Source organism: Notolabrus celidotus, chromosome 23 (genome assembly GCF_009762535.1).
Source record: "Notolabrus celidotus isolate fNotCel1 chromosome 23, fNotCel1.pri, whole genome shotgun sequence".
NCBI classification, from domain to species: Eukaryota; Metazoa; Chordata; class Actinopteri; order Labriformes; family Labridae; genus Notolabrus; species Notolabrus celidotus.
Window position 1 is genome coordinate 18,461,922 of NC_048294.1, and position 17,157 is coordinate 18,479,078.

The following is a 17,157-nucleotide window of genomic DNA, read 5'->3' on the forward strand; positions in this document are numbered from 1 at the left end:
TATTTAATTAATTATTCAACTCTGAATTGAACTCTATTTAAGTCTTTATTTAACTTTAACTGTTTAGTGTTTCTCTGTGTGTGTGTGTGTGTGTGTGTGTGTGTGTGTGTGTGTGTGTGTGTGTGTGTGTGTGTGTGTGTGTGTGTGTGTGTGTGTGAGACTGTGTTTTTGTGACTGTGTGTTGGACTGTGTGTGACTGTATGTGACCACGTGTGTAACTGTGTGGGACTGTGTGTGTTTGTGACTTTGTGTGTGACTGTGTGAATGACTGTGTGTCATCATGTATGTGACTGTGTGTGACTGTGTGTGTTTGTGAATTAGTGTGTTAATGACTGTGTCTATGACAATGCATGCAACTGTGTGTGTGTGACTGTGTGTGTGACTGTGTGAATGACTGTGTGTCGTCATATATGTGACTGTGTGTGTGACTGTGTGTGTTTGTGAATTAGTGTGTTAATGACTGTGTGTCTATGACAATGCGTGCAACTGTGTGTGTGACTGTGTGTGTGACTGTATGTATGACTGTGTGTGTTTCTGTGTGTGTATGTGCATGTGTGTGTGCATGTGTGTGTTTGTGTTGATACTGACCTGGAACATGTCTGTGTTGGTATCGTGTGTGTACTCCACGATGACAGAGTGACTTCGTGACAAAGTATATGAGATGCTGTGCTGGCTTTTGTTGCTGAGTGCCTGTCAAAAGGGACACATGATCACTTGATACAGGTCAAATGATGCAGGTCACATGATGCAGGTCACATGATGAAGGTCACATGGTGCAGGTCACATGATGCAGGTCACATGACGAAGGTCACATGATGCAGGTCACAAGATACATGTAACATGTTAGAGTCACATGATGAAGGGCACATGATGCAGGTCACATAATGAAGGTCACATGATGCAGGTCACATGATGCAGGTCACATGATGCAGGTGACATGATGTAGGCGACATGATTCAGTTCATATGATACAGGTCACATGATGTAGGCGACATGATTCAGTTCATATGATGCAGGTCACATGATGAAGGTTTTATGATGCAGGTCAGATGAAGCAGGTCACATGATGCAGGTCACATGTTACAAGTCACATGATGCATGTTATATGATGCGGGTCACATGATGCAGGTCACATGATGCGTGTCACATGATACAGGTCACATGTTAGTCACTTGATGCAGGTCACATTTTACAAGTCTCATGATGCAGGTCACTTAATGCAGGTCACATGATACAGGTCATATGTTGCAGGTCACTTGATGCAGGTCACATAATGAAGGTCACATGATGCAGGTCACATGATGCAGGTCACATGATGCAGGTCACATGATACAGGTCACATGATGTAGGCGACATGATTCAGTTCATATGATGCAGGTCACATGATGCAGGTCACATGATACAGGTCACATGATGTGGGCGACATGATTCAGTTCATATGATGCAGGTCACATGATGCAGGTCTTATGATGCAGGTCAGATGAAGCAGGTCACATGTTACAAGTCACATGATGCAGGTCACGTGTTACAAGTCACATGATGCAGGTCACGTGTTACAAGTCACATGATGCAGGTCACGTGTTACAAGTCACATGATGCAGGTCACGTGTTACAAGTCACATGATGCAGGTCACGTGTTACAAGTCACATGATGCAGGTCACTTGATGCAGGTCACATGATACAGGTCATATGATGCAGGTCACTTGATGCAGGTCACATGGCACATTTCACATGTTACAGATCACATGATGAGGGTCACATGATGCAGGTCACATGATGCACTAGTGACAGGTCGATATAGTGACTAACCTTTGACACCAGGGGGGTGGACACGTTATGGATAACATCTGGTTTGACTCCATTTGCTTTGGGTCTTTTATAGAGAGCCAGGCGACTTCTTCTGCGACCTTTGTCTCCATTGGCCAGAGATCCATTGTGTCTGAATAACGTAAAAATAAACTTAACTTCAATCAGACAACAATCATAACGAGTAGCAATAATTACTAAATTAGCAGGGACCATAGTGATCTCAATGATCCTGATCTGAATAATCCTGTCTCATTGATCCTGTCTCAATGACCCTGATCTAAAGGATCCTGTCTCAATGCTCCTGATCTAAAAGATCCTTTCTCAATGCTCCTGATCTAAATGATCCTGTCTCATTGATCCTGTCTCAATGACCAATCACCCACTTTAACAAGATTTTGTCAGAAAATATCAGTGGAGTTTAAAAAGTGCTCTAGGCTGAGTCTAGTTCTGGTTTAGGTTTGTTGGACCCATGTTTCAGAGTAGTGGTGAATTATTTTATCTTTCACATCCATCCCCCTGAGACCTGTTCCAGGAGTAACTCTGGATCAGGTTTCCAAGGACCCCTGTTGAAGTATAGTGGTAGGTTTTTGTAGTAACTAGTCTCACCCTAAGACGATGAGCTCCCCGTACTTGACGGGCTCCTTGTCGTCGAGGAAGACTCCGTCGTGGGGCTGAGAGCTGGAGCCCAGGGGAGGGGAGGGCTGGCTCTTGTTGCAGGATGGCCTCAGCTCCAGAGATGGGGGGGGACACAGCGCCTCTGAGCTGCCCTCCAAAACCATGCCCACCGGCCTCAGCTGGGGATTACTGCTGAAAGGGAGAGTAAGAAACCTGTATGAACCAGATAAATATACCTACAGTTTACTGCTTCCACATCAAAGCTGTACCAGGGATCATTAATCTCAGCAGGCCCTGCTCACATCCATACACTTACAGCATGATACTGGAATCCCAGTTCGTTCTTTGCATTGTGATATGGAGACAGTAGTGACATATAAAAAGAGCAGCTTCATCATGGAGAGTGATGCAACCCTAACCCTAACCTCTCTGATTCTACAGACTCAAACTAAGCTCCTCTGCATTTTGATCAGCATGACACCAGCAACAGCAGACTGTGGCTATCTTCTGACCCAGCTATCGTTAGCACTAATAACACGTCATGACGCCCTGCTGGCCCTAGCCCTAACCCTGCTGGCTCTGCCCCTTTGCAGTGATAAGAGAGGGGATCAGATTCAGACCAAACTGACGGCATCAAACACACGGAGAGCACTCTGCTTCAATTTACTGAAAGCACAAATCTACAAAACGCAGTCAATGACAACCCTTTAATTCACCACTGAAGTGGAGGATATTCTGGGCCCTGGTTTGACTCAGTGGTTAAAGTGTGTGCTCCATCTGCAGAGTAAGTACACTGTAAAAAGGGATTTTAGGTTTTAGTTACCTCAGCTCACTTTCTTAAGTCAGTTCAACTTAAATGTCAGTTTTACTTGAAATATCAAGTAAAATAGTGTCCAACTTATCAGTCCAACCAAGTAGTTAAGCTAACATAGAAGTCCTTGTTGATACATCTAGACGTAAGTATGGCCCCTGCACAAATGCACAGGAAACCCCTTATAGTCACTGGAGTGACCAACCTTTACAATGCACTGTGCTGCAAGAGACACTCGGTTTGGATCAATGTTTTAATACTTTTCTTCATGCAGTGTAGAAGCTAAGTGTTTACCAAAAGAGAAATGTTCAATGTATGATATTTGTAGACTTTTTTACTACTTAGCTTCTGTTTTTATACCTACATAGTTCTTATAGTGAGAGCACTCTTCTGTTATTCTGCTTACAGTTTTGTAAGTTAAGTGTTTACTTCTTTATCAATAATGAACATATGGCAGTTGCCATATTAATCCATTCTTTATTATAGCATTCTGATGCCAAGTAAAATTCATACAAAAAAGCTATTGTCAATTTTGACATTGATTTAAGTATTTTGAATGTTGTCCCAGGTTGAGAAATCATTTTTATGTAGATTTTTTTTAAATTGAGGCTTAGGTTGTTTTAAGAAATGACAAGTACTTGTTTTTTTAATGAACGCAATGTTACAAGTAAGGTGAATAAGTCAGGAAAAAAGTCACCTGGCTGCCTTAAAAAGATAAGTTGATTCAACAAAACACTTTGTTGAGCTAACATTTTAGACATGTTTGCAGAAGTATAAATTGATCCAACAAGATGCTTAGTTCAGGCAAGTTAAATTTTCATGTTTTTACAACTCAATATACCTGTAGAAACATGTTCATCTAATTTGTTTTTTCACGTTGTTTCTACTAAGATTTAGGTTTGTAAAACTTACAATTGCTTGTTGGTTTCAATAAAAAGGCTTGCCGATTAGACTTAAAGTATGAGGTTGATAGAACTAATTTATCAGCATTGTCTTTGTCACCCCAAGTAATAAAACTAAGTTTAAGGAACTTAGACAAAAGTGGAAACAACTTACATTTCTTGGCTTGCTGAACTTAACATTTTAAGGCAGCTAGGTTACAAATTATTTTAAGTTGAACTTTTTTCTTACAGTGTAAGTAAAGTTGATTTATAGTGCACCTTTCAAGAGCAGAGGTCACAAAGTACAGGCAAGACCAGTCCAGGGCTGTTCCAGAGACACCTACCCACTGCCTGAGCCTCCACAGTATCAAATGCTGCACTGAGGTCCAACAGAACCAGTTCAGAACACTCTCCTGCATCAGCCTGAATCAACAAATCATTAGTGACCCTGAGGACAGCAGTTTCTGTTGAATGCTGCTGCCAGAAACCAGATCTGAATCTATCAAACGTCTTGATCATTGAGAGCTGATGTGAGCTGGTTAGCGACCAATTCTTCTAAGACCTTAGACATAAATTCTAACTTGGATATGAGTCTGTAGTTTGGGTGGAGAGAAGAGTCCAGATTGTATTTTTTAAAAGTGGCAACAGCATGTCTGAAGATGGTAGGGACAAGATCAGACATCAGGGAGCTATTGATTATGGAGAGCAAAGATGGGGGTGGGTATAATGTCAAGGGTGCTTGAGGATGTTTTCATGCCACCTGTTATCTTTGTGAGGTTGACTAGGACAAGGTACAGGAGAAGGAGTAATGTTTCCTTTATCTTCTTAATGAAGAAGCAGAGCAAAAGTTTGCTCTCACTGCTCGAGGAAATCGGGAGGGTCGGTGGTGTTGGAGTGACAATGCTGCTAATTGTGTCAGAAGGACTTTGGGGTTACGTCGGCTATACGAGACAAAATTTAACAAAACAGTTAACTTGACAAAAGTGTAATCTGATGGACAGAGTTCCATGAGTGTGGAGTGTTCCATGTCCCTCTGCCAGGTTTCAGGAACAAAGAAGAAGTCTAAGTACTTTGTCTAGATCATGTCATGTGAATAAATTACTTGTGATGGAGCGAGCATTTACAGGTGCCATCCTCCGTGTGGTCTGTTCGCTAGGGGAAGCGCAGGGAAAGGTGCACATCTGGCAGGGACTCACTATATTGCACAGGTAGACTAGCTATCACCCAGGAATGATGGGACGGAGACAGGCTGATCTCACGACAGGCAGGGCTCATCAGTAATAAATGGCGCGGTTTGAACCACTCATCGCCTCCACAGTCGCCTCAGTTGCCAGGCCACTGTCACTCCCTTTTTTCAGCGCTGCCGGTGGAAACTCTGCCACCACCAAGATCACCAGCAGCAGGTTTGAACCGTAGTAACAGACACTGTGAGCTGTCAAACCATGGTAATGGAGTGCTACGATCCACCACTGACGATCTGATGTATAAAGAGTCTGGCCATCATACATTCTAGCAGGAAGACCATCATTTACAAAATGAAGAACAAACAACAGTAAACACAGGAGAGACTAGACAGGTGAGACAAGACAGGCGAGCGGGCAGCGGCAAAGCTCAACACAGGCCTCATCACTGCGGGCACTGGTACGACTCCCGGCCTCAACCCTATACTGCATGTCATCATGCCATTCTCTAACCCCACATTTCCTGTCTCTCTCAAACACACACACTCACACACACACACACACACACACACACACACACACACACACACACACACTCACAGTGAGTCAGGCTCCCAGGTTGTTAAAGTCTATTATTAATCAGAGGTGGGAAGGACCTCCTACACTGCAAAAAATGACAAAACCTGTAAGCTTTGTTCTCCTGAGAGAGGGTTAGATAATCACACTGATCACAACTACACACTAATACAACTACACAACAACATAACACAACTACATAACTACCTGTAAGGTCTGTTACTATTCCTGGTCTGTTACTGTCATTATTCCTGTTATGTCTCTGTTTCTATTCCTGATGTGTTTTCTATTACTATTCCTGTTGAATTTCTGTTACTATTCATGTTCTGTTTCTTTTATTATTCCTTGTATGTCTCTATTACTATTTCTGTTGTGTTTCTGTTATTATTCCTGTTCGGTTTCTGTTTCTTTTCCTGCTCTGTTTCTTTTATTGTTCCTGTTCTGTGATTGTTGTTATTCCTGTTCTGTCTCTGTTTCCATTCCTGTTGTGTTTCTGTTACTATTCCTGTTCATTTCTGTTATTATTCCTTTAATGTCTCTATTGCTATTCCTGTTGTGTTTCCGTTAAACTTCCTGTCCCGATTCTGTTACTATTCCTGTTCCGTCTCTGCTTGGATTCATGTTATGTTTCTGTTATCATTCCTGTTTGGATAGTGCCATTTATCTGTTTATTTTATTATTACTGCTCTGTCTCTGTTATTACTCCTGTTCTGCGTATGTTATTATACCTGCTCTGTAACTGCTATTATTCCTGTTGTGTCTCTATTACTATCCCCTTTGAGTTTCATTTTACTGTCTAGCTCTGTCTCTGTTACTACTCCTGTTCTGCGTATGTTATTATACCTGCTCTGTAACTGCTATTATTCCTGTTATGTCTGTGTTACTATTCCTTTTGTGTTTCTGTTAGTATTACTGCTCTGTTTCTGTTATCATTCCTGTTCTGATAGGGTCATTATTCCTGTTCCATTTGTATTATTATTCCTGTTATGCCTCTGTTGATATTGCTGTTGAGTTTCTGTTACTATCTAGCTCTGTCTCTGTTTTTATTCCTGTTATGTCTCTGTTACTATTCCTGTTCTGTTACTGTAATTAATACCATTCTGTATCTGCTATTATTCCTGTTATGTCTCTGTTACTATTCCCGTTGAGTTTCTGTTACTATCTATCTCTGTGTCTGTTACTATTCCTGTTCTGTGTCTGTTTATATTCCTGCTCTGTCTCTGTTATTATTATTCCAGTTATGTCTTTCTTACTATTCATATTGTGATTCTGTTACTATTCCTGCAATGTTTCTGTTATTATTCCTGCTCTGTCTCTGTTAATATTATTCCGGTTCTGTCTCTATTACTAATCCTGTTGTTTTTTTGTTACTATTCTTGTTCTGTTTCTATTCCTGCTCTGCTTCTATTATACCTGTTGTGTCTCTGTTATTATTCCTGCTCTGTTTCAGTTAATATTCCTGCTCTGTCTCTGTTATTATTCTATTTCTGTCTCTATTATTATTCCTGTTCCGTGTCTGTTATTATTCAGTTCTGTATCTGCAATCATTCCTGTTATGTCTCTGTAACTATTCCTATTGTGTTTCTGTCACTATTCCTGTTCTATTTCTGTTATCATTCCTCGACTGTTTCTGTTATTATTCTTGTTCTCTCTCTGTTACTATTCCTGTGGTGTTTTTGTTACTATTTGTGTTATGTATCTTCTTCTATTCCTGGACTGTTTCTGTTATTATTCTGGTTAAATCTGTATTACTATTCATGTTCTGTCTCTGTTATTATTCCTGCTCTGTAGATGCTATTATTCCTTTTATGTCTCTGATAGTATTCCTGTTATGTCTCTTTTACTATTCCTGTTCCGTCTCTGTTACTATTATTTTTATGTCATTATTAGTATTCCTACCCTGTCTTTCTTATCATTCCTGCTCTGTCTCTATTATTATTCCTGCTCTGATTATTATTCCTGCTCTGATTATGATTCCTGCTCTGTTATTATTCCTGTTCAGCAAGGATTGCAGTGGATTGCGTTGTCTCAGGGCCATGGATGGAGGCATTATGTGTTTCCATCACCCTTATCTTAGACACGTTGATGAAGACAACGATGAAGAACATTATGAAGCTGGTGTTGATGGTGGTAATAGATGATGGTTTATGTGACATGAACAGGCTCCATGTTTAACCGTCATAAACACTGAATCCTGACTCTGAGCTCTCCTTCCATGTTTGTTTCTAACCTTATCTTCCTGTAGTGTTGATTCGAAGTGCAGTATGCAGGGTGTTTTTTACACAGGGGAACTCTTCTCTTCTCCCTTACACGCACGCGCGCACACACACACACACACACACACACACACACACACACACACACACACATGCAGCAGTGATGTAGAGGTAAATAATAGAGGCTCACAGCTCTGTAAAACAACACAATCCGCTGAAGTATAAACATATTTAATCCTGGTACACTGACATCTCCAGTCAATAAATGACCTCATCAGGATCAACAGCTGATTAAAGGTGATCAATCTGCACATTAAAGGTGACTCTAACCTCCATCACTATGAGACTGCAGGCCAGTTGCTCTCACATACACACCTACCCACACACACACCTACCCACACACTGTATTTACCCGCATACACGCTGTATTTACCCGCTGATGTTCACTAAAGGAGTCCGGACCGGTGCTGGTCTGACTGTAATCCGGCTCTGGGTGTGTTAGTCCGTGTTCCGTCTGTCCGCGCGGCCTGGTCTGCATGAAGACGGAGAACAGCAGAGATGAAGAGCAGGGAGGAGGAGGAGGAGGAGGAAGAGGAGGAGGGGCGCAGAGCATCAGCAGCACGAGCCTCTCCTCCGCTCACGTTACACCAGAGACTAAGACACATTCACTGTTGCTCGGAAAACACAGCACTATGACACGCCCCTAAATCTCTCTACCACATCTCTCTCTTTTTTCCTCCCTGTCTGTCTGTCTGTCTGCCTGCCTGTCTGTCTCTTTCTCACTCTAATTCTATGTCTCTCTGTGTCTCTCTGTGTCTCTCTGTGTCTCTGTGTGTGTGTGTGTGTGTGTGTGTGTGTGTGTGTGTGTGTGTGCGTGTGTGTGTGTGTGTGTGTGTGTGTGTGTTTTTAAAACTAAAAACCGTCACGTGTATGTTGTGGTGCCTTTAAGTGATGCTAGTAAATCTGAGGCTCTGAATCTTGTCCTGTTTGGTCTCTAAATGCATCACTGGTGGGAGGTGTTGCTCTTCATCAATCCAAGAGTCGTCCCCCCCCCCCCCCCCCCCCCCCCCCCCCATCTGATCGTCTCACTGAGACCTCGTCTATTGTGGGTTCACATATCAGTGGTGTTGGTTCTTGATTCAATCAGGGATAATGGATATTCAGCCGGAGTTGTGTGAAATAATATCTGGATGGGGTTAGACCATAGACTGTATAGACGAGACCTAGACCACGAACTCGTGACAACAGGAATAATAACAGGGTCTTTTTCTACTTATTTTGATTTTTTTCTGATTACTTTTTTTTTCTTTGAATTGACTTTTTTATTGTGTTTATTGTTTCACTTTGTGAACATTGTTTTTAATTGTATTAGTTTTTGTAATTTTGTTTTTTGTTATTGATTGATATGCTTTTTTTCTTTTAAATGTTTTCGTTGTTTTATTGTTACACATGTTTTGGATTTTTTTTTATTGTTTTCTGTTGTATTTGTTTTTTGTTTTTTTTTCAATGTTGTTGTTATTGTTTTTATTATTTTCATTGTTTTGTATTGTTTTAAATTGTTCTATTGTCTTTAATAGTTTTTTATTGTTTCTTTTTTTGGTTGTTTTAATTGTTTCTGTTGTTTTTGTTTTCTATTGATTTTAAAGTTTTTTCGTTTTTATTTTTATTTTTTGCATTGTTTTAAATTGTACGCTTTTTTTACTACATCAAATTTTGGATTTAAATTTTGTTGTTGATGTTTTAGATTCCTATTGCTTACTATTGTTTTTACTGTTCATAGTTGTATTGGTTCCTATTTCCTGTGTTGTATTGTGTTGTTGTACAGTATGTGCCATTTAAATATTGTTTGTATTGTTTTATTTTAGTTTGTTATTTCAATAGGCTAACTGTTTATATACAGTTGATGTCAAACTGTGTTTATATAGAGTAAACTCAGCACTCTTTATAATGTAGAGCAATACAGGATGATTATGAAACTTCAACTAATTTAAATTTAAATGATGTATTTGAAACCTAATGATGATGGAATAAGCATAGGGAATAAGCCAGTGCTGATTAAAACCAAATATAAAACAATAATCAATTCAAACCTGAATAAAATCCAACTAAATTAAAGTAAAGAAGATTCGAGTAAATCAGAAATAAATATGACCCCTCTTCACTCTGATTTCAGGACATATTTAAAAACGGTAAAACGATCAAAGGTTGAAATTGATCATGGCCATAGACTGTAAATAAAAATGGCTCATTAATGGAGATCAACATGAAGATCACCAGTTCCTCCACTAGATGGCGCTGATTCCACAGCAGTGATTTAGAAACTGTAGAAGAAGAAGAAAGTCGCTTTCTGATGACGTGTTTTCAGTGCGCCACAGCAGTAAACGGCGGTCGAGTAAAGATCTGACAGACGGACGGACAGGTGAGGGTCTGATGCTAGTCCCTGGTCCCCCCCGCCGCTAGTCCTAGTCTCAGCGGGCCGTCGACATGCCGGAGGAGGGGCTCGGTCCGTGCTGCGCCTCCGTGCTGTGCTGCCTGCTGCTTGCCTGCTCTTACGTGGGCAGCCTGTACGTGTGGAGGAGTCACCTGCCCAGGTAAGAGCGTGTCACCGTGATACAGACTGTCTCTGAGAACACACAGCTTAGTTACACACCTGGGATGATACCTGCTGCTGTAGTCAGGTGAGAGAGAGAGAGAGTGTGTGTGTGTGTGTGTGTGGAGGAGTCACCTGCGAAGGTAACACACCGATATCAGTCTGTCTGTGTGACCTCCACACAGACAGATATACCACCAGGTGTGCCTGGTACACCTGTACCTGTACTGCTCTGTATAAACGGCCCCTTTAGAGTCCTATAATCATTCCCTACGTTCTCCCCTACCCACTACTCCTAACAATTAATCCTAACCACTTTTCCTTTTGTTCCTTTTCTAGGAAAGACAAACTAATAACACGAATAAAAACTAAGGAAAAAAAGAGTTAAACAAGATAGAACTAAAATAACATCAGTACGCAAAGAAAGAGAAAAATAAGTTGATAATAGAAAATATGAAATGATGATGATGATGATGATTACCACCATGGTGTGTTTCAGAGACCACCCCACGGTGATAAAAAGACGTTTCACTAGCGTTCTGATCGTGTCCGGTCTGTCTCCTGTGTTTGTGTGGGTGTGGAGAGAGTTTACAGGAGTCACAGTAAGTTCCACATGTACACACACGCACACACACACCTGGACCTGTTTGTATTCATGTAACACTCCTATAAGGCGGCTAAGCCATGTCATCTAATTTTTAATCTCTGTGTGTGTGTGTGTGTGTGTGTGTGTGTGTGTGTGTGTGTGTGTGTGTGTGTGTGTGTGTGTGTGTGTGTGTGTGTGTGTCAGACCAGCTCCTCATTTCTGGCTCTCATGGGAATCCGGTTTGAAGGTCTGATCCCTGCCATCGTCCTCCCTCTGATGCTCACCATGGTAAGAAAATAACATGATGATGATGATGATGATGATGTTAATGATTTCTTACAACAGCATGAATCCATCTGAGCGCCAAAACAACCCGCCATAAGAACAGTTTCTTCCCCCAGGCTATCACTCTGATGAACACTAAATCATAACAGTGTCATACCTGTCAGATAAATACTAAATGTAAATAAACATGTAATATACAATGTAACAATTCTCCAAGCAGAATTCACATATTTTTATTTATTTTATTATTTGACTACAATTTTTTTAATGTAAAAACTACCTCTGATTCTCACCACTGCACTATTATCATATTATTTTAGTCTGAACATATTAGTCATGCCTATTTGTTGTTCTTTGTATTTATAGCTGATGTTATTGTTATTATTATTATATTTATATTTTTATTACATTTTTATGTTTATTAGTTTACCAAGTCAAATTCCTTGCGTGTTCAATCATACCTGGCCAATAAAGCTGATTCTGATTCTGATCTGAAGTCAGAAACAGTCTGGGCCAGGTGTGGTTGTTGACCTCTTTGTGGTTCTGGACCTGTTTGTGGTTTTGAAACTGTTTTTGATTCTATGTTCCAGGTTCTTTTTCTGGGGCCCCTTACGCAGCTCGCCATGGACTGCCCCTGGACCTTCATGGATGGAATCCGTGTTGCCTTTGGTCAGACACCAGTTTTACCCTGATGACTTCCCATGTTCTTTGTGTATTCTGTGTAGACCTATGGTTCTGGACCCTGTGCCTCAGTGACGTGTTCTAGAGTGAATAACCTTGACGTTCCGTGTGTTCTGTGTAGACCCGTGGTTCTGGAATCTGTGTCTCAGTGACATGCGTTGGTTGAGGAACCAGGTGGTGGCCCCACTCACTGAGGAGCTGGTTTTCAGGGCCTGTATGCTGCCCATGTTGGTCCCCTGTGCCGGACCCTCCACTGCCATCTTCACCTGCCCTCTTTTCTTTGGAGTTGGTGAGTTCAGACTATCTTTCCCTCCAGGTCAATCACCTGTCAGGTACCGGTGTGTAACGCTTGCCTTGCAATAATTTTGGTTGGTTAATTGGTTGATTGATTGATTGATTGATTGATATATTGATTAATTGACAGACAGATTTTTCACTGGTTGATTGATTGACAGACAGTTTTTTGATTGATTGATTGATTGGTTGATTGATTGATTGATTGATTGATTGATTGATTGATTGATTGATTGATTGATTGATTGATTGACAGACTGATCACTGATCACAGTCTGTGTCTGTGTTTCAGCTCACTTCCACCATGTGATCGAGCTGCTCAGGTTCAGACAAGGGACTCTGTCAGGGATCTTCCTGTCTGCAGGTGAGCTCAGATGTGGTTTTTAAGGTGTTTGTTACCTCTGTGCTCAGATGATGATGTTCCTCTGGTTCTTCAGTGTTCCAGTTCTCCTACACAGCCGTGTTTGGAGCATACACAGCCTTCATCTTCATCAGGACAGGTGAGCAGCTCTCATCACACCTTAATAAACTCCCTGCGCGCTTCAGAGATTAGAGTTTTGACGTCAAAAGAAAATCACGTCTTTGATTTTTGTGATTAGTGTCATCGGAGAAAGTAGAGAGGAGCAGTGTTCTGTTCTTTAAGTGTTTCTCTGTGCTCGTAAGAGTTAGAATTAAATCCACTCTACAGAGACAGGTTAGTTTAAGGTTCTTTATAAAGTTTATGTTGAGGTGCTGTTAACCACCAAACTAACCATTAGAACCATTAGAACCATCCGAACCATAAGAACCAAACTAACCTTTAGAACCATCAGAACCATAAGAACCAAACTAACCATTAGAACCATCCGAACCAAACTAACCTTTAGAAACATCAGAACCAAACTAACCTTTAGAAACATCAGAACCTAACTAACCTTTAGAACCATCAGAACCATAAGAACCAAACTAACCATTAGAACCATCCAAACCAAACTAACCTTTAGAAACATCAGAACCAAACTAACCTTTAGAACCATCAGAACCAAACTAACCATTAGAACCATCCAAACCAAACTAACCTTTAGAAACATCAGAACCAAACTATCCTTTAGAAACATCAGAACCAAACTAACCTTTAGAAACATCAGAACCAAACTAACCTTTAGAACCATCAGAACCATAAGAACCAAACTAACCATTAGAACCATCCAAACCAAACTAACCTTTAGAAACATCAGAACCAAACTAACCTTTAGAACCATCAGAACCATAAGAACCAAATTAACCATTAGAACCATCCAAACCAAACTAACCTTTAGAAACATCAGAACCAAACTAACCTTTAGAACCATCAGAACCAAACTAACCATTAGAACCATCCAAACCAAACTAACCTTTAGAAACATCAGAACCAAACTAACCTTTAGAAACATCAGAACCATAAGAACCAAACTAACCTTTAGCACTATCTGAAACAAACAAACCATTAGAATCTTAAGAACCAAACTAACCATAAAAACCATAAAAACCAAACTATCCATCAGATCCATGAGAACCAAACTAACCTTTAGAACCATCAGAACCATAAGAACCAAACTAACCATTAGAACCATTTGAACCAAACTAACCTTTAGAACCACAAGAACCAAACTAAGCATTAGAACCATGAGAACCAAACTTACCTTTAGAACCAAACTAACCATAAGAACAATCAGAACCACACTAACCATCAGAACCAAACTAATCATAAGAACTAAACGAACCATAAGAACAAAACAAACCATTAGAACCACAAGAACCAAACTAACCTTTAGAACCATCAGAACCAAACTAACTATTAGAACCATCTGAACCAAACAAACCATTAGAACCATAAAAACCAAACTATCCATCAGATCCATGAGAACCAAACTAACCTTTAGAACCATCAGAACCAAAAGAACCAAACTAACCATTAGAACCATCCGAACCAAACTAACCTTTAGAACCATAAGAACCAAATCAACCATTAGAACCTTTAGACGACCTGAATGAACAGCAGCAAATCTGTGAGGTAGAACCTGTCAATGTTGTCTAGTTCTCTGATACTCACCAGAGACTTCTAAATGGTTCCAGGTCACCTGGTGGGTCCGGTCCTGTGTCACTCGTTCTGTAACTACATGGGTTTTCCAGCCATCAACGCAGCATTGGATCATCCTCACCGTTTCTCTGTCCTCACCTGTTACCTGCTCGGTGTCGTCCTCTTCCTCCTCTTCCTCTTCCCCTTCACTGACCCTGCTTACTACGGTCTCCCCACACCTGTCTGCTCCCTCGCCACTTCCCCCAGCCCTCTCTGCCTCTCCTGATTGGCTGCCCAACATGTCCTTTCTCTGATGAAGAGGAGGAGATTCCTTCAGGTGTGTCACATGATGAAGAGGGGGAGGAGTCACAGCTCAGGTGTGTCTTCTGGGCCCTGACAGCACTAACAGCCAGGTGGGCTTGGTTTCCATGGAGACTGGGGCATGGTCAGTGGACCCTGCTCATATAACCTGTCAATGGGCTGATGTCTGAAGAGGGCGGGGCTTCATGTTGGTGATGTCAGAGGGACAGTAAGATCAAGCGTCATGATTGGTCGACTTGTGTAGTGACTTTTAAACGATCGTTTGTTATTCTAAAACTATCACTTCAAAACAAAGTCCACAGATTAAACCCTAATCTCAGATTAAACCCTAATCTCAGATTAAACCCTAATCTCACATTAAACCCTAATCTGAGATTAAACTTTAATCTGAGATTATTAACCATAATCTGAGATTGTAGGAGAACATTTTTTAAACTCTGTTTTATGTCCTCCAGTTTTAGAAAAACATCAAAGTCTTGAACAGTAATCAATAAATCTCAGATCAAAGAACCAAACCTTCACATCAGACCAGCTGAAATCATCAAAGGTTCAGGTGTTCGTAAAGACTCCCCCGGTGGGTTTCTTATTTTTGTGGTTCAGGCAATCTATCGGTTTGATTATTGATTACTGATTGTCTATTTTTTCTGTAACATGGTATTTAAAGTTTTTCACAGAGAACAAAACCATCAGAGCAGCCTTATGCCTGAGTCATTTCCTGATCAGGTGATCAAAGATCACCTCTCACTGCTCTGTGTGAACACATTTATTGATCAGCTGCTCTGACACCTAACACACTTTTAAACTGTGAAGAATGGGCTGCTCATCCTCAGCAATAAACCTGTGTGTGTGTGTGGAGGGTGTGGAGGGTGTGTGTGTGAGTATGTTCCTGAAGCAGCCAGCAGGAGGCGTCAGAGCTCGAGGTTTTCTTCTCTGACAATCTGAAAAACTAAAGCTAAATGTGAATTTAAAACCACAATCTGTTTGTGTTCAGCCATACAGGCTGATAGGCGGAAAGACAGCATGTTTATTTGTGTAAAGACGTTTCCTCTGCCTTTAGTGACCGAATTATAATCCAATCTATTTAATCCTCCTCAACACATCACAGACTCTCTGTGTTATCAATCAACTGGCTGATTAGCAGCTCCTCTGAAAGTTAATGCTGAAGCATTTCTACTGTGTGAGTTCATGTTTTGTATTCCATCATTGGTGTTTAGAATCTACACACCTTTATAGACACACACACACACTCTCACACACACATGCACAGAAACACACACACACAGCTGCAGAGTGTATTTTTGCTGATCAGCTGTAGTTTTAATGAGTCACATGTTCAGCCTGAGATTCAGACGTTTGTACTGAGGTCTATATTTTCTAACCAGATGTATTTTGGAGTTGCTTACCTGTACAGGTATGAGCATGGAATAATCCTCACAGAGTCACGTTCCAGTTCAAACATGTTTTATTACGACAATCTTTGACAGAAACTTTCAATCTCGTCTGCAAATAAAATGTTTTTCTACATTCCGTCTCTGCTCTCATTTGTTTAATCAACTCCATCGTAACAAGTTTAACCACCTAATAGGTCACTAACGCACACTTGATTCTACAACCACTACGCCAACATGTATTAATATTAAACTGAAAATACAGCAGACCACATATCAGATATTAAACTAAACGTGTTTTATAAAAATGTCTGCTCGTTTTAAATCTGATGCAGCTGCAAGTTTCAAACAGTCAGTACAGAGACACCAATCAAAAAACAACAAAATCACTGCACTAAAAAAAGACAAGACTGTAGTGGAAATCACTTCATTAAAAACAGACATGACTGTAGCGGAGGTCACTGCATTAAAAACAGGCATGATTGTAGTGGAAGTCACTGCATTAAAAACAGACATGACTCTGTAGTGGAAGTCACTGCATTAAAAACAGACATGACTCTGTAGTGGAAGTCACTGCATTAAAAACAGACATGACTCTGTAGTAGAGATCCCTGCATTAAAAACAGACATGACTCTGTATTGGAAATCACTGCATTAAATACAGACATGGCTGAGACCCTGAACTGTTGAGCAGCTGAAATCCTCTATCAGGCAAGAATGGGACAACATTTCACTTCAAAGTCCAGAAACTGTTTTTCTGAGTTCACCAACATTTATAGAGTGCTGATGAACAGGAAACATGTCTCTGTACCAACTGTTTGAAACGTGCTGCTGCATCAGATTTAAAATGAGCAAATATTTTTATAAAACAAGAACATGTTTCA

At 40.6% G+C, this 17,157-nt stretch overlaps 2 protein-coding genes across 5 annotated transcripts in view; one reads left to right on the forward strand and one right to left on the reverse strand.

Moving 5' to 3' along the window:
- Positions 1-8,863, reverse strand: part of peli3 (pellino E3 ubiquitin protein ligase family member 3) — an 11,206-nt gene extending 2,343 nt beyond the window's left edge. The window contains exons 1-4 of one of the 4 annotated variants that reach the window (XM_034676479.1): positions 8,524-8,863; positions 2,417-2,614; positions 1,811-1,940; positions 589-690 (exon numbers count right to left, since the gene is read on the reverse strand). In XM_034676479.1, coding sequence (XP_034532370.1) covers positions 589-690; positions 1,811-1,940; positions 2,417-2,589 — 405 coding nt within the window. In that variant the 5' untranslated portion in view covers positions 2,590-2,614; positions 8,524-8,863. Of the gene's footprint in view, positions 1-588; positions 691-1,810; positions 1,941-2,416; positions 2,618-2,741; positions 2,762-8,502 lie in introns of those variants that run through there. The other 3 variants (XM_034676480.1, XM_034676481.1, XM_034676478.1) reach the window with 3 other exon arrangements.
- Positions 8,864-10,413: 1,550 nt separating this feature from the next.
- On the forward strand, positions 10,414-16,409 carry rce1a (Ras converting CAAX endopeptidase 1a). Its single transcript, XM_034676482.1, has 8 exons — positions 10,414-10,681; positions 11,180-11,282; positions 11,471-11,554; positions 12,142-12,220; positions 12,354-12,521; positions 12,819-12,890; positions 12,964-13,026; positions 14,621-16,409. The coding sequence occupies exons 1-8, from the start codon at positions 10,575-10,577 to the stop codon at positions 14,848-14,850; spliced, it is 906 nt and encodes a 301-aa protein (XP_034532373.1). The 5' UTR covers positions 10,414-10,574; the 3' UTR covers positions 14,851-16,409.
- The last annotated feature ends 748 nt before the right edge of the window (positions 16,410-17,157 follow it).

Bases quoted from the DNA above. Each gene is read 5' to 3' on its own strand.
- rce1a (XM_034676482.1), top strand. From the start codon at position 10,575: ATGCCGGAGGAGGGGCTCGGTCCGTGCTGCGCCTCCGTGCTGTGCTGC. The intron at 12,522-12,818 runs GTGAGTTCAGAC...TCTGTGTTTCAG, and splicing joins CCCTCTTTTCTTTGGAGTTG to CTCACTTCCACCATGTGATC. The intron at 13,027-14,620 runs GTGAGCAGCTCT...AAATGGTTCCAG, and splicing joins CTTCATCTTCATCAGGACAG to GTCACCTGGTGGGTCCGGTC.